The sequence below is a fragment of the Nilaparvata lugens genome, chromosome 9 (genome assembly GCF_014356525.2).
Source record: "Nilaparvata lugens isolate BPH chromosome 9, ASM1435652v1, whole genome shotgun sequence".
Classification (NCBI taxonomy): domain Eukaryota; kingdom Metazoa; phylum Arthropoda; class Insecta; order Hemiptera; family Delphacidae; genus Nilaparvata; species Nilaparvata lugens.
The window spans coordinates 40,484,090-40,507,861 of record NC_052512.1 but is presented as its reverse complement, the minus strand read 5'-3'; the positions used below and the strand labels follow the sequence as shown (position 1 = coordinate 40,507,861).

Genomic DNA, 23,772 nt, shown 5'->3' with positions numbered 1-23,772 from the left:
AAAGAGATATAGACCCACAATGCCTATGCCTTCCCAATGATAGCTCTTACTTGAAATTGAAGGCCGCCATTGGGGTATTTTAGCACGAGATATTATATCTATATAGTTGTAATACAATTGATCACAAAGGCATTGGTGGCATTGGTATGTAATAATCTTATGGGTTGCCCCCTCAATGGCGGATTTCAATTCCAAGTACGACACTAGCGCTGTATGTAAGTATATGCATCTTTAAGGTCTTTGGTTAAAAAACGACCGTGCAACAGAGCAAAGTAGGAAAGATCTGCTTTGTTGAATGATAGACAAGGATAGCAATACAATTGCTAAACAAACACTGCCATTTCACTATAGCACTGGTACGGATTCGTGTAGATAAAAAGTGATATTCTCTTCCTAATGTCAGTATTTCTTATAAAAACAACTCCAAATCCCCGTTTAATCTTTGCTGAAACTTTCAAGTGAATCCGACTATAAACCGCAACTCACACACGCACGGCATACCACACGCACGTGCGTCCAAATAGAAGCCATACGACGACTCTCCTTCATTGACCATATTAATCCAAATATTTTCGTAACGGCAATGACCTAATCAAATTTGAATATTTTTGAACGAGCGTTAGCTCGTTCTCACTTATGACTCACTTTAACTTATTTTTGATAAATTGAATAACTTTCTCAAAAATTGATATTCTCAGAATTTTTTGTTTTCTTCAATCAACATTATCACTAGTAGTTCTGTGAACAGTAGACCTCCCGCAGTATTCTCATCCACAAGTACCTGATTGAAACTATAGACCTTATGGAAATACAGCAATAGACTGGCTTCTCCACACATCTGTGTAATCACTCTTGTCAGCTGATTTATGATCAATAATTCTATAGTCAGATTTTTACTCTAATATTGGCGTATGAAGGAGGCTCCTTTTCTTAAATTTCCTTAATCAACAATACCATGAAGAATTTATCTTCAGAAGTTCATGAATTTATCTCTTACCGAATTTGAAATGACATGTTCGCGCTGTCCCAAAATTTTATAATCAAATAAAATTTCATTTATTCAGTAGTTGCATATAAAAGACAAGCTTCACAAAATTGAATCGTTACAATCAATAATAAACACAGAAAATACAATATAAGGAGGAGACGTCAGAGAAAAACCACTGCCTCTGGGAGAATTAGATTACTTGAATAGACTTGAAATGTTGTCAAAAATCCCCTTTAATCAAATAAAAATTAATATTTTACAGGAGCATGCTTTCGTTTGCTATCATCATCTTTAATTAGATAAATTCTATGAAAAAATAGACTAGTAGTTCTGTGAACAGTAGACCTCACGCAGTATTCTCATCCAGAAGTACCTGATTGAAACTATAGACCTTATGGAAATACAGCAATAGACTGGCTTCTCCACACATCTGTGTAATCACTTGTCAGCTGATTTATGATGAATAATTCTAAAGTTTGATGTTTACTCTAATATTGGCGTATGAAGGAGGCTCCTTTTCCCTTTTATATTATCCTTGCAATGCTAAATTTCCAAAAACATTGTATGTAAAGGTGCGTACAGATATACGCGCCGCGAACATGAGCAATTCAATTTTAATCAGCTGATGCCAAGCTTTTTATATCTGTATCTTACCGTTTCTGTAAAAACACAGACAAAGTCAGCTGATTAAAAGTGAATTGCTCATGTTCGCGGCGCGTATATTTGTACGCACCTTACGTCGACGCGCAATTAAAAAAATCTGGTGTGACGCACTCACACAACTTTCCTTTCCGTTATGAAATTTGGTAACCTGACGCTAGTGTTCACGAGCATCTCAAGTCTACTATTCTAAGATCTGAACCAGCTGGTGACAGGACTATAACGCTGGAGATACACGAGGTCTGCTTTCTCTCCATAGTGAATGATTTAATAGAATCAACTGCCAACAGTTTGCAATATTGAATAATCATATATTCTCGAATTTCGAGCTTATTTCCATTATTTTTAGGTGAAAATTTTACTATACCATTAATTGTAGAGATTTTCATGCTTGAAATTTTTTGGTTAAATTGTATCTGAAGACTGATAATTGAGAATCTAAAGTCAAACTTTGCTTAGATGGTGCGAAGCTCCTGATTTTTTTTGCAGATATGGGACTTGTAGCAGTTGATAGAGCTTATCAATGTCTATTTTAGGTATGAGTTTGATCAAAATCGTTGGAGCCGTTTTCGTAAAAATCGCAAAAAACCCTGTTTTTGACAACATTTTTGCCATTTTAGCCGCCATCTTGAATTGCATTTGATTGAAATTGTTTGTGTCGGATACTTATAGTGTAAGGACCTTAAGTTCCAAATTTCAAGTCATTCCGTTAATTGGGAGATGAGATATGGTGTACACAGACACTCATACACTCATACACACACATACAGACCAATACCCAAAAACCACTTTTTTGGACTCAGGGGACCTTGAAACGTATAGAAATTTAGAAATTGGGATACCTTAATTTTTTTTTCCGCAAAGCAATACTTTCCTTACCTAGGGTAATAGGGCAAGGAAAGTAAAAAAATTGAAAAATGTCACCAGTAGAAAGTTTTTCTTTTAGCCTTCGACAGCCTTAATCAGCTGAAATCACATGTCTGCGCATGAAGGTCTGTCTGTGAGATAGCTTCCAAATAGTTTCAGTTGATGTTATGAATGAATGAATGAATGGATGGATGGAAAAACTGTTGTAATTGCATGCAATGAATTCTTCAGCTAACTGAATGATAAACCATTTTTTATTCTTATGCACTTTCAATGTTATTTGTTATATCCTGAAGAAAGACGAAGTCGTGAGACAATTTTGTTGTCCATCGAACTTGACCTGTTAGAAGGTGTGATGAATAGGTGTTCAAAATTTGAAGGTGATTGATCAATTCTTTTTAAAGTTATTGAAGAACATACAAACAGACTGACAACGACTTTGGCCTGAGTGAGTCAAAAGTGAGAACTCGCTAACGCTCGTTCAATAAAGACACTGCTGAGAGTAGTGTCATGTATTTTTTTAGAAATCCTATACTATTAAACGAGCAACTTCTGTTTATATGTTTATATATTTATATGTTCAGATGTTTATATGTTTAGATGTGTATATCTTTGTATTTCACCGGATCTCGAAAACGGCTCTAACGATTCTCACGAAATTCAGAACATAGTAGGTTTATAATATAAAAATTCGATTGCACTAAGTCTCATACCTGGGAAAACTCGCTGAAGGACATTAAAAGGATAATTATCATCCATCCTTGGAAAAACAGATGATTAAGTCGTCTGTTGCTGATGGAAGTGAGTGAGCGAGTTCATGTGTGTGGGACTGTGTCAAAATTTTGACTCAGCTGTTGAAATTTTGTAATCATTCAATCAGGTACTTAGTGCCGGTTGCAAAAAAGCCGGGGCTATTTTCAATCCTGATTAATTGCAGTGGATCCATCTTTTTGAAATGGTCTCCTCTGATTTGGTTCATCAGGATTAAAATTTAACCGGCTTTTGTGCAACTGGGCCTTTGTGCGGTAAATTTTTGCATTCCTCTGGGAATTAATCTCAATTTTACTGTGATTAGATATAGTCCAGTCAAGGAAAGGTTATAGAGGGAAAAGTTGAGAAGACAATTTTTGACCCCGCAGTTCTGTTTAGGGTAGTAAGGAGGTAAACATATCAATAGTCCCCACCCCTACCCACTGTGCTAAGGGAGAGGGGGTGGTTTAAAGGTACCATTTTTTAGTTTCTCGCATAAAACTAATAAACTATGTATCTTGAGGATTCGACTGTCATATAACAAATTGAAGCTTACATAATTTCCCACAATATTCATCCTACAACTTTTTTTATATCTCCCCTAGTTTTCAAGATATCCGCCCTTGTAAGTCTGACATTTTTGAAAAAAAAAACTCGTTCGCCACCAATTTTTTTCTATCTTTGATCTTATAACTTTTTAACAATCGATGGAAGAAATCCATGCTGATTATGAGCTTATAGAGCATTAAATTCTCTTTAATTTGATGTATAATTTCACATTTTTACAAATTTCCCTACACCTTCTGCAGCAGTTTTAGTGTTGAGTGTGAAATCTCCATTATTGCAACAATAGACCAATTGACAAAGGAATTTGGAGGGAATGTTTTAAACCAAATTTTTGACTTTGCAGCTTTTTTGAGACTAGTATTGAAACATTTCCATACAAACATTTCAATTAAAAATTTATAGTTTTAATGTTATTTTGGACTAAAATTTTATAAAAATTGTACACGTGAAATTCTAACCTTATCTTGGACTTTGTCACTTATAAATTTGGAAGAAAAATAGCACAAGGACTACCTTATTATTTCATCTTTCAATTTTATTACATTAGTGTCATTTGCATTGTAAATAAATAAAATAAATTTCCCTCTATACCCTTTTTTGAGCATTCATTGCCTGGACTAATAAAATATTTCTGTATTAATGTTATTATAATTTCTTCTTTCGTAATAATTTTTTTATGCTTTTGTACTCCAGAGCAAAGCTCGGCCCCCGATATTAATCTTGAATTTGTTTATTTTTTGGAGATTATGTGAAGTTTGCTGATTTGAAGTTGGGTTTTTCCAGGGTCCAGGGCAGGCGTCGAATGGTGTGCACCCGGGGGGCTCCCCGGACGGGGGCGTCGTCAAATTCGGATGGATTAAGGGTGTTTTCATCAGGAATCTGCTCAACATCTGGGGTGTCATGCTGTTTCTGCGACTGTCCTGGGTCATCGGACAGTCGGGAGTGTGTGAGTACAATTATATACAGAATGTTCCCGAAATAGACTGAAAAACTTCATGAGGTGCTCCCTTACATCATAATAACTTATGAAATGATAAACATAACTTAATATTGGACAGTTTTTTATCTAAATTTTGAAAAAGAACAGTTTTGGGCTCCAAGCTTGTTGTTCCTCTCCCAATCCCCTCTCTCTCAGAGTAGAAAAAGAAGACATTGAATAATTTTGTCTCTATTCCAGTCAAATTCACTCTTCATCTTTGCACAATTATATATAAATCAAAAAGAAATGCTTGCAATGCGCAGTAACCTACTAGCACTCTGACAACAAATGAGTACAGTATATCTGGTGTAAACCCAGCAGGCACTAAACAGCTGCAAACAGCTGCGGCAGCCATCCTTCAAGGACCGAGCAGCTACATCTAGCTCTGCTATAAACAAAAATTGACATGTATAGTGAGGTCCATGTTATAATGGCAGTGGATAAAGATAGAAGAATAGCAGTGTCGATTCTCTGCATTAATTAATTATATTTCTACACTGTCAAAAACATAATTGGCATCGTTGTGGACCTAGAAAAGGATAGTACCACCGGCTTTGTCGAATGATAGACAAGGATAGCAAAACCAAAATTGATCAAATACTGTCGTTATAACGTGGACCTCACTATAGCAGAGCTACATACAGCTCTGATTCTCTTTGATGTTTACCGAAAATTTTGGTTAGCTCATTTTCTGCTATATAGCTCAGAAAATAGGCTTAAAACTGCTATATAGCAGATTTCCAGTGTCACTTTTCGAACATGTGGCAGAGCTATAATTATAGCTCTGCTACATAGTGTAAACTTATAGTGTGGTCCACGTTATAATGGCAGTGGATAAAGATAGAAGAATAGCAGTGTCGATTCTCTGCATTAATTGATCATATTTCTACATTGTCAAAAACATAATTGTCATCGTTGTGGACCTAGAAAAGGATAGTACCTCCGGCTTTGTTGAATGATAGACAAGGATAGCAAAACCAAAGTTGATCAAATACTGGCATTATAACGTGGACGTCACTATAGCTTGAAATCTACTTATAGCAGAGCTATATGTAGCTCAAAATTTATATAATACTTTTTTCTTCATTTCATTTCATTTCATTTATTTATTGTATAAAATACTATAATCATAATACAATTATGACATTGGAGGAAAAACTAGGCTGAGCCTGTACCATTTCTCTCCAAAAATTTTGATAAAATGTTAATGTTGTCCAAAAGATAAGGTTATATAGACACACACTGCTTCGTTACTTGATTTTCGGTCCAGAAATGATGATTTAAAATTTTGAATTTTGAAGGTTGATTTTATACTCTGAATGAATCACAGAATGTATCACAATAAATTAAAAACTCTAGAAATATTGCACTTTTTTTAAAAATTTGAATACAAAATCAAAAACCTACTCACTATTTGTTATTCACAGCTGTATTGTACTTTCCTTAGTGTAAACGTAATATACCGTACTTCTTGTTTTTGTATTGTTATTGTAAAGTATTTGATTGACGATGATCATTGCTTTCTGTAAAGTTTTTGTAGCAAATAAAAATCTTTATTCTTGATCACTTCTCATAATACGGGGATCTCACTATTTATTGTAATTTTAATTGAATGATTTTCATGTTTTTGGCAGATGACGGGTGTGTTATAATCCTGGCTTCCAGTGTGGTCACCCTCATCACGGCGCTGTCGATGTCTGCCATCAGCACCAATGGTGTTATCAAAGGAGGTGAGTGCTGGGCCCAGGGTGGCCACCTACTGGGAGAACCTTGAATTCCTCATGATTATACCATAGAGAAACAATAGCGTTAGAAGATATCCCATGGTCGTTTATGTCACAACTTTTGCTGTTATCTCAAGTCGATTACTATCGATTATTGTAGATTTTTACTGTTTTGTTGGGGTGAGAGTTTATAAACGCCACAGTATGAGAGACTATCAGCGTCGTAACGACTACCATCGTTTATTTCATAAAAATATAGTGCATGAAATTAAGCTAAGACTAAGCTCACCTGAGGAGGCGCGGCTTGGTGATATAAAGTGTTGATCTTATGGAGATTGCCTTATCACACTGTTACATGCCATGTCCGATTCAGTGTGTGTGTGAGTTGTTCCATTCAAACCAATAGAAGCAAGAAGCACCTGGATGCAAAATGCCGCATCGCGCCTCCACAGGTGTGCATCCAGCTAAAGTTTGTCATGAGATTGTGGTGTTTCGGTGATTAGACTGTACTGGACAGTCGGGCCAAAACTTGTATTGGATAAGACATCGGTTTCCTTTTATATAAATCATGGGTAGCCCTGTATTAATTTATCCTTAAATAACTAATTCTAATATGAGAAGGGATAATATAATGACTTAAAAGCATTTTGGCTAACTGTGAAATATGTAATAGGCAACGTTTCAAGCATATTACAGAGTTCGAACATGACAAACCAAAAAACCTTATAATAATAATAAAGAAACACTATACCAAATTCCAGAATTATTGTTAATGCATGAAAAATCCTAAAATGTGCTCGGGAGGTTAGTTTGAAAGACATTTTACAAATTATGAATTACAGAAAAATTACCAAGAGAAAAACAAGAACTCATAGCGTATTTTGCTTTCACTGAGTTTACATCTACTACAAAATTAATATAAGTTTCAAGAAGTTGGCAGAAATAAAACTTTAAATAAATTTATCACAGGACATTGTTAAAAGCACATTTCAAGAGAACACGCCATAGCGGAAGAGAACAAGAAAATTGATATGAAAAACAATTAGTTTTGCATTGCCAACTGAACCGAATAAAACACATATTTTAGAGTTTAATTAATTTAGGTTAGTTCTAAGTCATTGCTGTATATTATTTTAAGATTTGATAATAAATTAATATATTTCTCAAATGTATTTTAATAATTTATTGAACCAAAATGGATCTTTTCCAAATAACTATTGAATGAATATCGAATATCGATGTTTGAAGAAAAGATTGATATTCAATATTTTGTGTTCGATTAAAATCAATCTACATTAACAGCGCACAATTTGAAATTCTTAAAGTGTCAAAGTATTGTAATATTATAATATTACAAGATGCATTAACTATTTGGCGGTACGAAGTTCGCCGGGCCAGCTAGTTAGTAGATGAATATTAATGTTCTATTAAGGATAATAATGAGAAAGTTATTTTTTAGAAAACTAGTAAAGGAATTATATAGAGTATAATTTAATATCTATTATATAGATGCTGAGACCTACCCTCATAATGAATTGCATACTTTCACAATTATAGATTTATTTGAATGAATGGATGAAATGTTCTGTTGCAGGAGGCACTTACTTCATGATATCTCGGTCGCTGGGGCCCGAGTTTGGCGCGTCGATTGGTCTGATCTTTGCGCTGGCCAACGCGGTGGCGTGTGCCATGAACGCAGTCGGCTTCAGCGAGTCACTGCTCGACCTGCTCAAGAAGAACGGCGTCACCCTGGTGGATGGAGGCATCCAGGATGTGCGCATAGTGGGTGTCATCACCATTTTCCTGTTGGTCTGCATCGTTGTCGTCGGCATGGAGTGGGAGGCCAAGGTAATAATTATAATAATAATGTCGAGAGACCTGGCTGGCTCAGGTTTGGTGTCAGAGTTTTCAGGTCGCAACCGATCAATTGAGGTCAAGATGAGCAGAGAAGGTAGCTGGGAGGGTAGCAGAGAAGGTAGCTTAGAGGGTAGCAGAGAAGGTAGCTTAGAGGGTAGCTGAGAAGGTAGCTGGGAGGGTAGCAGGGAAGGTAGCTGGGAAGGCAGCAGAGGAGGTAGCTGGGAGGGTAGCAGAGAAGGTAGCTTAGAGTGTAGCAGAGAAGGTAGCTGGGAGGGTAGCAGAGAAGGTAGCTGGGAGGGTAGCAGGAAAGGTAGCTGGGAGGGTAGCAGAGAAGGTAGCTTAGAGGGTAGCAGAGAAGGTAGCTGGGAGGGTAGCAGGGAAGGTAGCTGGGAAGGCAGCAGAGGAGGTAGCTGGGAGGGTAGCAGAGAAGGTAGCTTAGAGTGTAGCAGAGAAGGTAGCTGGGAGGGTAGCAGAGAGGTAGCTGGGAGGGTAGCAGGAAAGGTAGCTGGGAGGGTAGCAGAGAAGGTAGCTTAGAGTGTAGCAGAGAAGGTAGCTGGGAGGGTAGCAGAGAAGGTAGCTGGGAGGGTAGCAGGAAAGGTAGCTGGGAGGGTAGCAGAGAAGGTAGCTTAGAGGGTAGCAGAGAAGGTAGCTGGGAGGGTAGCAGGGAAGGTAGCTGGGAAGGCAGCAGAGGAGGTAGCTGGGAGGGTAGCAGAGAAGGTAGCTTAGAGTGTAGCAGAGAAGGTAGCTGGGAGGGTAGCAGAGAAGGTAGCTGGGAGGGTAGCAGGAAAGGTAGCTGGGAGGGTAGCAGAGAAGGTAGCTTAGAGGGTAGCAGAGAAGGTAGCTGGGAGTGTAGCAGAGAAGGTAGCTGGGAGGGTAGCAGAGAAGGTAGCTGGGAGGGCAGCAGAGAAGGTAGCTGGGAGGGTAGCAGAGAAGGTAGCTGGGAGGGTAGCAGGGAAGGTAGCTGGGAAGGTAGCGGGGAGGGTAGCAGGGAAGGTAGCTGGGAGGGTAGCAGAGAAGTTTTGGGAAGGTAGCTTTGACGCTAGCTCCGCAAAGCAGGCTGGATGCTTGTCTGACTCGGACTAGGCGCTGAGACAGCAAATAATAGCAGCGTTGGTGGGAATGCGAGCGGCCGCAGTAACATCTTCCACCCAGCAATGGTCGGCGTAGTTCCGCCTAGCGGACAGACGAAAGATCAAACCAGTCGGTTATTTGATCCCTCCAGCCAGGCTCAGCCAAGCAGCCGAGACAATAGAACAATGGTCTTATTCACGTTCATCAGCAGTTTTCTTTCTCACGATTATTTTGATTTTTGTGTTATGGATCAATAATAACTCCAGTCACCAGTAAAACGTTTCCAGAAACGTGGTGTACTACCATATTAATGACTTTTCTTGATGATTTTTAATTATTTAAAAACATTGTTGACATTCTGAGCCTTCAGGCTAAACTTGGGGTCGCTGAGAACGAATCTGCAATCAGAATTTCTCTATCACGAAAAATAACGAAAAAAACCCAGCTGTTGATCTTCCGGCAACCGTTAACAGTCATCCTGCAATGCGACCTAAACACTTCCAAGCCAGACACCCATCTCAAATGACAACAACGCCAAGCTGTGAGAAACCATCCTGCACTGCGGCGCTAGGTTGAGGGTACCATAGAAGGGTGGATGAGAGAGGTAGCTGCTGAGAGGGTAGAAGAAAAGGTTGGATGTGAGAGGTAGCTGGGAAGGTAGATTAGGGAAGGTAGCTAGAGATGGTAGCATAGAAGGTAGAAGGAGAAAGTAGCTGGGTGGTTGATGGACAAGGTAGCTGAGAGGGTAGCAGGGAAGGTAGAGATGGTAGATTAGATGGTAGCATAGTAGGTGGAAGGAGAAAATAGAAGGGGAAGGTAGCTGAGAGGGTAGAAGGGAAGGTAGAGATGGTAGATTAGATGGTAACATAGCAGGTGGAAGGAGAAAATAGAAGGAGAAGGTAGCTGAGAGGGTAGAAGGGAAGGTAGAGATGGTAGATTAGATGGTAGCATAGAAGGTGGAAGGAGAAAATAGAAGGAGAAGGTAGCTGCGAGGGTAGCAGGGAAGGTAGCTAGAGATGGTAGATTAGATGGTAGCATAGAAGGTGGAAGGAGAAAATAGAAGGAGAAGGTAGCTGAGAGGGTAGCAGGGAAGGTAGCTAGAGATGGTAGATTAGATGGTAGCATAGAAGGTAGAAGGAGAAAATAGAAGGAGAAGGTAGCTGAGAGGGTAGCAGGGAAGGTAGCTAGAGATGGTAGATTAGATGGTAGCATAGAAGGTGGAAGGAGAAAATAGAAGGAGAAGGTAGCTGAGAGGGTAGCAGGGAAGGTAGCTAGAGATGGTAGATTAGATGGTAGCATAGAAGGTGGAATGAGAAAATAGCATAGAAGGTAGGATGGACAAGGTAGCTGAGAGGGTAGCAGGGAAGGTAGCTAGAGATGGTAGATTAGATGGTAGCATAGAAGGTGGAAGGAGAAAATAGAAGGAGAAGGTAGCTGCGAGGGTAGCAGGGAAGGTAGCTAGAGATGGTAGATTAGATGGTAGCATAGAAGTTGGAAGGAGAAAATAGAAGGAGAAGGTAGCTGAGAGGGTAGCAGGGAAGGTAGCTAGAGATGGTAGATTAGATGGTAGCATAGAAGTTGGAAGGAGAAAATAGAAGGAGAAGGTAGCTGAGAGGGTAGCAGGGAAGGTAGCTAGAGATGGTAGATTAGATGGTAGCATAGAAGTTGGAAGGAGAAAATAGAAGGAAAGGTAGCTGAGAGGGTAGCAGGGAAGGTAGCTAGAGATGGTAGATTAGATGGTAGCATAGAAGGTGGAAGGAGAAAATAGAAGGAGAAGGTAGCTGAGAGGGTAGCAGGGAAGGTAGCTAGAGATGGTAGATTAGATGGTAGCATAGAAGGTGGAATGAGAAAATAGCATAGAAGGTAGGATGGACAAGGTAGCTGAGAGGGTAGCAGGGAAGGTAGCTAGAGATGGTAGATTAGATGGTAGCATAGAAGGTGGAAGGAGAAAATAGAAGGAGAAGGTAGCTGCGAGGGTAGCAGGGAAGGTAGCTAGAGATGGTAGATTAGATGGTAGCATAGAAGTTGGAAGGAGAAAATAGAAGAGAAGGTAGCTGAGAGGGTAGCAGGGAGGTAGCTAGAGATGGTAGATTAGATGGTAGCATAGAAGGTGGAAGGAGAAAATAGAATGAGAAGGTAGCTGAGAGGGTAGCAGGAAGGTAGCTAGAGATGGTAGATAGATGGTAGCATAGAAGGTAGGATGGACAAGGTAGCTGAGAGGGTAGCAGGGAGGTAGCTAGAGATGGTAACATAGAAGGTGGAAGGAGAAAATAGAAGGAGAAGGTAGCTGAGAGGGTAGCAGGGAAGGTAGCTAGAGATGGTAGATTAGATGGTAGCATAGAAGTGGAAGGAGAAAATAGAAGGAGAAGGTAGCTGAGAGGGTAGCAGGGAAGGTAGCTAGAGATGGTAGATTAGATGGTAGCATAGAAGGTGGAATGAGAAAATAGCATAGAAGGTAGGATGGACAAGGTAGCTGAGAGGGTAGCAGGGAAGTAGCTAGAGATGGTAGATAGATGGTAGCATAGAAGGTGGAATGAGAAAATAGCATAGAAGGTAGAAGGAGAAAATAGAAGGAGAGGTAGCTGAGAGGGTAGCAGGGAAGGTAGCTAGAGATGGTAGATTAGATGGTAACATAGAAGGTGGAAGGAGAAAATAGAAGGAGAAGGTAGCTGAGAGGTAGCAGGGAAGGTAGCTAGAGATGGTAGATTAGATGGTAGCATAGAAGGTGGAAGGAGAAAATAGAAGGAGAAGTAGCTGAGAGGGTAGCAGGGAAGGTAGCTAGAGATGGTAGATTAGATGGTAACATAGAAGGTGGAAGGAGAAAATAGAAGGAGAAGGTAGCTGAGAGGGTAGCAGGGAAGGTAGCTAGAGATGGTAGATTAGATGGTAACATAGAAGGTGGAAGGAGAAAATAGAATGAGAAGGTAGCTGAGAGGGTAGCAGGGAAGGTAGCTAGAGATGATAGATTAGATGGTAACATAGAAGGTGGAATGAGAAAATAGCATAGAAGGTAGGATGGACAAGGTAGCTGAGAGGGTAGCAGGGAAGGTAGCTAGAGATGGTAGATTAGATGGTAGCATAGAAGGTAGAAGGAGAAAATAGAAGGAGAAGGTAGCTGAGAGGGTAGCAGGGAAGGTAGCTAGAGATGATAGATTAGATGGTAACATAGAAGGTGGAATGAGAAAATAGCATAGAAGGTAGGATGGACAAGGTAGCTGAGAGGGTAGCAGGGAAGGTAGCTAGAGATGGTAGATTAGATGGTAGCATAGAAGGTAGAAGGAGAAAATAGAAGGAGAAGGTAGCTGAGAGGGTAGCAGGGAAGGTAGCTAGAGATGGTAGATTAGATGGTAGCATAGAAGGTAGAAGGAGAAAATAGAAGGAGAAGGTAGCTGAGAGGGTAGCAGGGAAGGTAGCTAGAGATGGTAGATTAGATGGTAGCATAGAAGGTGGAAGGAGAAAATAGAAGGAGAAGGTAGCTGAGAGGGTAGCAGGGAAGGTAGCTAGAGATGGTAGATTAGATGGTAGCATAGAAGGTGGAATGAGAAAATAGCATAGAAGGTAGGATGGACAAGGTAGCTGAGAGGGTAGCAGGGAAGGTAGCTAGAGATGGTAGATTAGATGGTAGCATAGAAGGTAGAAGGAGAAAATAGAAGGAGAAGGTAGCTGAGAGGGTAGCAGGGAAGGTAGCTAGAGATGGTAGATTAGATGGTAGCATAGAAGGTGGAAGGAGAAAATAGAAGGAGAAGGTAGCTGAGAGGGTAGCAGGGAAGGTAGCTAGAGATGGTAACATAGAAGGCTGATGGAGAAGGTAGCTGGAGATGGAAGATTAGAGGAAATCATAAAACTTGAAAATGTGTAAATATTTAAAAAAAACTTTATTTTTGTGTTTTTCAAATATTTACAAAGATACCTAAACTACGACAAAGTTATTATTTAGTGTCTCTTCATGGAAAACAACATAAAAAAGTAGTGTTATCTCTTTTCTGTATAGGGCTACTTGTAATATAAATATAAAGAAAATAACAATCTCAGTACCCTTTTTTTGAAATATTTTTTTATAAATAGTTCAAAAAAAGGGTACTGAGATTGTTATTTTCTTTATATTTAAAAGTAGTGTTTCATTATTCTATTTAAAGGAGTCAAATAAATACTTATAATAAAGTAGGAAAATATTTCTAACACATCAGCAATCTATACTCCGTACAAAATATACTTTTGACTTGGAGGAATTTTCGGCGCAGAGAAATGGATTGATTGATTGATTGATTGATTGATTGATTGATTGAGTACTTTATTTATGTAGATTACAATATATACTGGCTTATACACTTATATACAATAGCTTACAATACAGCAAAAATAGATGAACTTACATAATATAGACTAAGAAAATAATTATTGAACTGTATATGATATGAAAAAGCAATTTGTAATATAATAACTATAGATAATAATCATATTGTTATGCATCTACATAAATTGGCGGAGCTTTGGACATATCAATGTCCATTCTTTGGTAAGAATATTAAAAATATCCTCCCCACTAACTCTCTACCAATATGATTATTATATGATTATGGAGGGAGATCAGCTAATTAAAGTGATTAATAGAGTCGGTGTAAGTAGAAGCACAGTTGCCATTTGTCGATTGGACTCAGTCCACTCAATCCTTTCAGAGAGGAAACTTCGTAAGTTTAGCATGAGCGCTTGAATACTCACCAGAAATTAGAGAACGCTGGCCGGTTCAGAACGGTAACATCGCCGCTGTTGTATCACCACCACTGTATGCCTTGTCTGTTGCGCATGTCCATCCCAAGGCAAAAGTAATTTTGTATAGAGTATAAATCAAAACATGAAGCGTTGAATAGTGTACTCATAAATAATCTATTTCTATATTGATGATAAATTTATTGATAATTTACTAGCCGTCAGGCTCGCTTCGCTCGCCATATCCGTCTAGCCAGGGGGCTCCGCCCCCTGGACCCTGACTGTATCGTCCAGATATGAGAACAGCGGGCTCGCTTCGCTCGCCTGCATTTTTCATTTGAGCATGCTTCATTCCATCAGAAAGTCAAAGTACTGAGAAAACGCAGAAAATCTGAGAAAAATATTAAAGTCACCTCATCACAACATTTTTAGACCCTACCTAAACCTAAAATATGAGTAATAATTAAATTTAAGAAAATATAAGTATAAAATTTGGACATTTTCAGTCTATTACTTGATGAAAGAACTGAGAAAACGCAAAAAATCGCTAATTTTTGGCGTATCTTTGGCGTTATTGCAAATTCCTTCTAACACAACATTATTACAACACCCTAGCTGAGCTTCTCTACTGAATTTGAACAATTTCTGTTCATTTGCTCTCGATAAAGCTGAGAAAGATCTAAAAAACGCTGGAAGAACGCAGATTTTGGGCGTATCTTTGGAATTTTTCTCAAATCCGTTCTTAGTGCGCATCTAAAGGGCCAACTGAACATACCTACCAAATTTGAACGTTTTTGGTCCTGTAGATTTTTAGTTCTGCGAGTGAGTGAGTCAGTCAGTGAGTGAGTGCCATTTCGCTTTTATATATATATATATAGATTTTTAGATTGATGATTTGGTGTAGAAATTGAAATGGATGTAACCTATGTATAATATTTGGACAATTTGAAACTGAATTAGGAAATTGAAGAAGTTTTGGGCAATAGCCTGCTTTTTCTCTTCCGATCATTGTATTGTTACTGCTAATCTAATCTATATAAACGTTTCTTTCGGTGCAGCAAACTGTCACTTTGCGCACTAGTTGCACAAATAACTATTGACGCATCATCACGTCTGAACTACTGGACTGATTAACTTGAAATTTTGCATATCAATTCTTGCTTAACTGAGCGAGGATGGTTACAGACCTATCTTAAATTCTTCAAGATTTGATTACATAAATTTTTCAGGCTGTCAAGTTTTCAATTATTTGTCATGCTTCCAGTTGTTGTATGGAAGAAGCAGAACATTATTTCTCTTAAAAGGGAAATTAGAAGATAGGTATGATTGGGTATCCTTTTCGAATGATAAAAACAGATTTTCCGTCGCACCCAAGTTTTTTTCCGCCATTTTGAATCCAACTTATTTTTTTTAATTGAAATGTGGTCATATTCCGATACAGGATTTCCAGAGAAAAGGTATATCAAATCTTTCAAAATTTATTCTCATTCATTTCCTTTATTATAGTATAGAAGATGATAGATCGATGGATATATCATCCATCTATCTGTCATCTTCTATCTATATATATAAAAGTGAAATGGCACTCACTCACTGACTGACTGACTCACTCACTCACTCACATAACTAAAAATCTACCGGACCAAAAAAGTTCAAATTTGGTAGGTATGCTCAGTTGGCCCTTTAGAGGCGCACTAAGAAATCTTTTGGCAATATTTTAACTCTAAGGGTTGTTTTTAAAGGGCACGCCACACCAAGCTCGCTACCGCGGCGGTAGCGAAGTTTTAAAAATCGCTAGCCATGTATTCAGGTTGAGCGCGCCACACCGAGCTCGCTACCGCGGCGGTAGTACGGCGCACTACCACCTACGACCGCCTGCTAGGCGATTCAACAAAACTTCGCTGAGAGGTAGTACGGCGGACAAAGCGAGCTCAGTGTGGCGCGCTCAACCTGAATACATGGCAGGCGATTCGAAGAGGTAGCGCATGCGCACCTCTCCTCCTTGCAACACAACGCAACTAGTACGTCTCACCCCCCACTACTAGACTCACTACTCGGAGACTACCGCTAGCGGACGTTTTTCGGTGTGGCGTGCTCAGCCGAGAAAACTACCACCAGCGGTACTACCTCGGCGGTACTGGCGAGCTTGGTGTGGCGAGTCCTTAAGGGTTTAAAGTTCGTCTTTTAGCATGTATATTCTTCTTCTCCCAATCTCTTAATTATAATTGAAATTTCCATATCATATGTTACTATAGAACTATAATCTAGATAGAGTACCTCTTCGAAACAGTTGTTAACTGGCAACTAAATTAATAATTTTGTCAGGTTGGCATTAAGTTGAGTTGACTTTGTTAGGTTGGCACCAAGTTGAAGATTTAAATGCATTTATCGCGGAAAAATTGATTGGGCACTGCTACTTCAATCCTGGGAATATTATATTACTAGCAGTCAGGCTCGCTTCGCTCGCCATATCCGTTTAGCCAGCCGTTTAGTCTGGACCCCCGACTGGATTGTCCTAACATATGAAAATGCAGGCGAGCGTAGCGAGCCTGCTGATCTCATTCTTGGACGATCCAGTCGGGGGTCCAGGGGGCAGAGCCCCCTGGCTAGACGGATATGGCGAGCGAAGCGATCCTGACGGCTAGTACTATAATAAATGAAAGAACTGGCTTAAACACGTATACACGTGTAAAGGATAGGAAAATTATGTTTGACGCATCATCACGTCTGAACTATTGGATTGATTTACTTAAAATGCTGCATATAAATTGTTAATTAACCGAGGATTCTTCTAGGCCTATTTTTATTTCTTCTAGATTTCTTTACGTCAAGTTTTCAGTTTGTCAAGTTTTTAAATAGACCCTTGCGAAGCACGGGTTATCTGCTAGTAAATAAATATTTATAATCTATTTTACTATAGAAAACATGCATTCTTGAAAATTGAATTGAATTGAATTCTACTTATGCTTATTCTATGATGTTACAGACTCAGATGGGACTTCTTGCGATTCTCCTGGTTGCGATATCTGATTTCTTCATTGGAGGAATTATTGGTCCAACTGATGAAAACAAGAGAGCTCAGGGATTCGTTGGATTTAACGGTGAGAATCTTAATTCTATAGTAAGTCCCATCCTTTCTGTCATCAGACAAAGCAGATAGCTCCATCCTTTCCCACTTTCAAACCGGTGCCAAGCTTGGGAGAATCTTACTTGAAAATGAAGCGTCACTTATGAGTCTCCAAATTATTCAACATCACAGTTGTGTTGCGTGTTATTCTTTGGTACTTTTCCATACTGAAAACACAAATTGTTCATACTAGTAGTTCTGTGAACAGTAGACGTCACGCAGTATTCTCATCCACAAGTACCTGATTGAAACTATGGACCTTAATATGGAAATACAGAAATAGACTGGCTTCTCCACACATCTGTGTAATCACTTGTCAGCTGATTTATGATGAATAATTCTATAGTCTGATTTTTACTCTAATATTGGCAAATGAATCAATCAATCAATCAATCAATCTCTTTATTCAAAACATACATCAAAATGTACATGAATGTGTCTTTCTTTATTATTTTCAAAATAATAAAATAAATACAAGTAAAAAACAAAAATACATCAACAATAGGTAGTCTAAATACATAATGAGTTGGCACTATAAAATTCTTCATAACTGTATAATTCTAATTCCACGATATACTTTTTCAGTTTGTTTTTAAACCTTGTAATATCTTTTTCATGATTAATCTTAGTAGGAAGGTAAGTGATGAATTTGATGCCCATATAGGTCGGGCTTTGTTTGTACTTCTCTTTACTATGTTCTTTGATAATAAAGTTGTTCCCACGGTAAATAGAAGAAGACGGTAGGTGTCACGCGCATGTTTGTGCTAAATTTCCGGTGTCGCTGACGTCATTTTATATCCAATCATCTGTTTTTAACAAATAATTTTCATAAATTGCCAATAGGTGTTATAAACCTCGGTTGGTGGCGATGACGCAATGTAGCTGGCTGGCCACTGCGCACACATTTCATGACCCCTACCGTTTTCATCTAAATACCGTGGTTGTTCCTATTTCTTGTATTATAGTCATGCACACTGGTTTGCCTGGGGAATTTGTCTTCATTATTTTTTACGTGTAATATTGTTTTATAAATATAAAGTCCATACACAGTCATTAATTCTAACTTTTTAAAAAATGTCCTGCACGACTCTTGTCTATTTAAATTAAATATTTTTCTTACTGCTTCTTTTTGGAGTTTTAATATCCTATTCAAGTTAAATGCACTAGTCCCACCATAAATCTCAATGCCATATGAAATATAAGAGTGGACAGTGGCATAATACACGGATCTCAAAGTTAATAAATTACAAATGGGTGCCAGCCTTCTTAGTGCAAATATTCCTGTACTTACTTTTTTACATACTCTTGATACATGCTCTTCCCAATTGAGTTTGTTATCTAGATCTACGCCTAAAAATTTTATGTTATTTAGCTTATTTAGCTTCAGTGTACTTTTTCTTTTGGGATTTCTACAGGTGAAATGTACAAATTTCGTTTTATCATTATTTAATAAAAGGTTCATTTTACTTAAAACGTTTTTTAAAAGCAATATTGTGTCATTACATTTTTCTTCGATTATATCCAAATCTTTGTCGAATATGCTTAAACTAATGTCATCAGCGTACATACAAAATTTAGTACTTTCAATTACATCTTTCGCATATTTTGGTAATCCCCCCAAATAGCAAAGGAACAAAAATGGCCCCAAAACAGATCCCTGCGGAACAGAGTAGTTCATGTACCTTAAACTAGATTTAATATCACTTACTTTATTTTCATCATAATACTTTATATTTACATATTGACTTCGACCCACCAAATATGATTCCATCCAGTTGAGCTCTTTTCCACAAATTCCATAAGTTTCTAGTTTTTTAATAATATTCTGTGATCTACAGAGTCAAATGCTTTTGTTAAATCTAGGAAGGTGCCAACAATGCTGTACCCTTTGTCCAATTTCTCTAAAATATTTTCAATAAACTCTATCAAGGCAGTCGTTGTAGACCTGTTTTTTCTGTAACCATGTTGTTCGTGTCTAGTAATTTGTTTGTTTCAAAATAATTAATAAGCTGTATTAGCATACTTTTTTCAAATATTTTTGCTATTGAAGGTTGAATTGCTAAAGGTCTATAATTTAAAGGATCGTAAGGATCTCCTTTTTTGAACACTGGTATCACTTTTGATACTTTTAGTTCATCTGGATACTTACCAAGTATGAGTGACGCGTTAATTACATGTAGCAGAGGCTTAATTAGGAATGATTTAGCTTCTTTTATAATTCTCATGGGAATTTCATCATACCCTGCTGACCACTTTGGTTTAATTGAATCGATGATATTGGACAATGTCTCTTCATCAATTGTTTTGGAGATAAACTTGAAATCTGTGATATGTAGCTCTTTATCATTTATTGGTGTGCCAGATTTGCTTAGATTCGGTACAACATGAGTATCGACCATTTCTACAAAATTAGTGTTAAGCATATTTGCGACATCATAGGGATTATCTATAACTAAATTGTTATTCCTGAGTAAAATATTCTTGCAAACCTTGCAAACCTCCTAAAAATTGAAGGAGGCTCCTTTTTCCTTTTATACTAGTAGCTCTGTGAACAGTAGACCTCACGCAGGATTCTCATCCACAAGTACCTGATTGATACTATAGACCTTATGGAAATACAGCAATAAGACTGGCTTCTCCACACATCTGTGTAATCACTTGTCAGCTGATTTATGATGAATAATTCTATGGTCTGATTTTCACTCTAATATTGGCAAATGAAGGAGGCTCCTTTTTCCTTTTATACTAGTAGCTCTGTGAACAGTAGACCTCACGCAGGATTCTCATCCACAAGTACCTGATTGAAACTATAGACCTTATGTAAATACAGCAATAGACTGGCTTCTCCACACATCTGTGTAATCACTTGTCAGCTGATTTATGATGAATAATTCTATAGTCTGATTTTAACCTAAGACTGGATGCACACCGGAGAAACGCATTTCGTGAAGCCCTCTTTCATGAAACTTGTTTCATGCAATCCGTTTCACTCGCGCATGCGCATACAAAAGAAACGTTCCCTGCTTAATCTTATCAGTCGATTGCGAGCAACTTTCGTTTCACGTTTCCTGAAACTTTTTTCACGAAACGCGTTTCTCCGGTGTGCATCCCGCCTAATATTGGCGTAAGAAGGAGGTAAGACGGCGCCCAGACGAGCTGTTATAAGTTCTTTGCATCCTATTTAATAGTGCATAAAAATTGCATTCAATGAGGCATGCAATTTATAGTCTACACAGCTGCTAATTTTTTACCAAGTTACATTGAGATATTGAATTGCATGCGTCATGGCATGCAATTTATAGTCAACTCGACAGCTGATTAATTTATGATGAATAATTCTATAGTCTGATTTTTACTCTAATATTGACGTATGAAGGAGGCTCCTTTTTCCTTTTATATTATCCTTGAAATGCAAAATTTCCAAAAACCTTGTATATACGTCGACGAGCAATTAAAAAAGAATATACCTGTCGAATTTCATGAAAATCTATCACCGCGTTTCGCCGTGAATGCGCAACATGTAAACATATAAACATTCAAACATTAAGAGAAATGCCAAACCGTCGACTTGAATCTTAGACCTCACTTCGCTCGGACAATAAGAATGGGAAAAAGTAGCAACTGTAATTTTTAAGTGGTCTAATAAGCGAGTTATGGGTTGTTAAAGTGCTAAGTTTCCAGATCATAAACGGTTTCAACTATATTATTAGAACTTCTCTTAAAAATTCAAAAAATGTATCTTTCCAAACTAAAACATTTTATCTCCCATTTCGTTCATAAATAAAAAAGTAACAGTTTTTGTAAATTCGATAACTTGTTCATTATTTTGGCATTAATCGCATCGCGAAAAAATTATTATTAAAACAAAGCCAATGATATACTGAATGTATTTAAAAAAAAATCCAATGGAAAATTCAAAACCGTTTATGATCTGGAAAGAAAACGGAGTTTGGCACTTCAACAACCTATAACTCGCTTACTAAAGCGTGCTAAACTCCGTTTTCTTTCCAGATCATAAACGGTTTCGAATTTTCATTGGAGTTTTTTTTAATACATTCAGTATATCATTGGCTTTGCTTTGTTCTAATAATATTTTTTTTGCAGTTAAAATAAACAAGTTATCGAATTTACAAAAAAACTATTACTTTTTATTTATAGATGAAATGGGAGATAAAATGTTTTGTTTTGGAAAGATACATCTTTTGAATTTTTAAGAGAAGTTCTAATAATATAGTCGAAACCGTTTATGATCAGGAAACTTAGCACTTCAACAACCCATAACTCGCTTATTAGACCACTTGAAAATTTCAGTTGCCACTTTTTCTCACTCTTATAATGGATCTTAACAATTATATTGGAAAATATTATCCAATTTAAATAAAAATAGAAAGGTGTACTGAACAGCCTTAATACATCGCAGCTCGGAATGGACCAAGAAACCATCATCTTGAATTTTAATGATTCTACATTGTTGAGAGACGAACTGTGTTGCCAGTCTAAGATTCAAGTCGACGGTTTGGCATTTCCCTTAATGTTTAGATGTTTATATGTTGCGCATTTACGGCGAAACGCGGTTATAGATTTTCATGATATTTGACAGGTATGTTCCTTTTTAAATTGCGCATCGACGTATGTACAAGGTTTTTGGAAATTTTGCATTTCAAGGATAATATAAAAGGAAAAAGGAGCCTCCTTCATACGCCAATATTAGAGTGAAAATCAGACTATAGAATTATCCATCATAAATCAGCTGTCTAGTGGACTATAATACTACCCGTTCAAAAACATCAAATATCTTGAAATGTATCTTTCCATCAACGTTAGTAGACAGTTGACTATAATACCATAGAGAAACAAAAGCGTAAGTAGATATCCCATGGCATAGGGCCTTTTTTGTCGCAACTTTTACTGTTATCCCAAGCCGATTACTGTCGATTATTGTTGATTTTCACTGTTTTGGCCGGGTAAGGGTGTATGAACGGCACAATATGAGAGACTACCAGCGTCATAAAGCTTCACGGGAAAGAACTACGTGGGCTATCGGCTTGAGATAACAGTAAAAGTTGCGACATAAACGCCCTATGCCATGGGATATCTACTTATGCTATTGTTTCTCTATGATAATACTGTCCCGTTCAAGAACATCGAACATCTTTAAAATTGTATCTTTCCATCAACGTTGTAGACAGTTGCTGCCAGACCTGATAACAGCGCTCACACTCACATTCCGGGACGACACGTCACGGTACGATAGGACAGAAAGCTCTATGTTTATTTAGGATTTTTTCTAGACATTTTAAATTGATAAATTATTTATTAATTTTTGAGAAAACATAACAACAGGTCAATGAAACTTACAGAGCGCGAGGTCTACTGTTCACATAACTACTAGTTATAATTATTAGGATGAAATATTTCGTCAATTAATTATCAATTTTACATTATTGAAAGACGATCTGGCAAATAAATAGACATAGCGCTATCCGCTTTGTTGAATGATAGACAAGGATAGCAATACTATTGCGAATCAAACACTGCCATTATAACGTGGACCTCACTATAGAGTCATATTGCTGCCTTGATCTGAGAAACTGCTTTTGTTTTACAGCGACTGTCTTCGCCACCAACTGGAAGCCGGATTACAGGGAATATCAGGGCACAAAACACGACTTCTTTTCCGTGTTCGCCATCTTTTTCCCGGCTGCCTCCGGATTTAATGCCGGCGCCAACATTTCTGGAGATCTTAGGGTGAGTCTTTCGCTTCTAGTAGTTCTAATCTTTGTTCATTTTTACTTTCCTTGCCCTATTACCATAGGTAATGAAAGTAATGCTTTTCAAAAAAAAATCAAGGTACCCCAATCTCTCAATTTCTATACGTTTCAAGGTCCCCTGAGTCCAAAAAAGTGGTTTTTGGCTATTTGTATATATGTGTGTCTGTGTACACAATATCGTATCTCCCAATCAACGGAATAACTTGAAATTTGGAACTTAAGGTCCTTACACTGTAAGGATCTGACACGAACAATTTCGATCAAATGCAATTCAAGATGGCGGCTAAAATGGAGAAAATGTCAAAAACAGGGTTTTTCGCGATTTTCTCGAAAACGGCTCCAACGATTTTGATCAAATTCATACCTTGAAAAGTCATTAATAAGCTCTATCGACTGCCACAAGTCCCATATCTCTAAAAATTCCAGGTGCACCGCCTCATCTATGCAAAGTTTGATTTTAGATTCCCAATTATCAGGCTTCAGATACAATTTAAACAAAAAAAAGTGGAAAAGATTGAGCATGAAAATCTCTACAATTAATGATCAATAACATTTTCAACGAAAATTTAAAATCAGCTCGAAATTCGAAAAAATGTTATTATTTCAATTGCAAACTGTTGGCAACTTTTGATTCTATTGAATCATCCACTATGGAGAAATAGCAGACTTCGTGTGTCTCCAGCGTTATTACCCTGTCACCAGTT

At 37.9% G+C, this 23,772-nt stretch overlaps 1 protein-coding gene and 1 long non-coding RNA gene across 8 annotated transcripts in view; both read left to right on the top strand.

The window, feature by feature from the left end:
• Positions 1–23,772, top strand: part of LOC111062054 (solute carrier family 12 member 2-like) — a 184,199-nt gene that overhangs the window by 84,869 nt on the left and 75,558 nt on the right. For all 6 annotated transcript variants that reach the window (XM_039435870.1, XM_039435869.1, XM_039435874.1 and 3 more), the window contains 5 exons: positions 4,616–4,778; positions 6,446–6,541; positions 8,130–8,383; positions 17,157–17,271; positions 22,906–23,045. In XM_039435870.1, coding sequence (XP_039291804.1) covers positions 4,616–4,778; positions 6,446–6,541; positions 8,130–8,383; positions 17,157–17,271; positions 22,906–23,045 — 768 coding nt within the window. The remainder of the gene's footprint in view (positions 1–4,615; positions 4,779–6,445; positions 6,542–8,129; positions 8,384–17,156; positions 17,272–22,905; positions 23,046–23,772) is intronic.
• On the top strand, positions 9,391–13,440 carry LOC120353149. Of its 2 annotated transcripts, none has more exons than XR_005572207.1 (4): positions 9,391–10,532; positions 12,042–12,128; positions 12,488–12,935; positions 13,036–13,440. It is a non-coding gene; the product is annotated as an uncharacterized LOC120353149 (long non-coding RNA). The 2 variants fall into 2 exon arrangements; XR_005572206.1 differs by having other exon boundaries at positions 12,488–12,996; positions 13,097–13,440.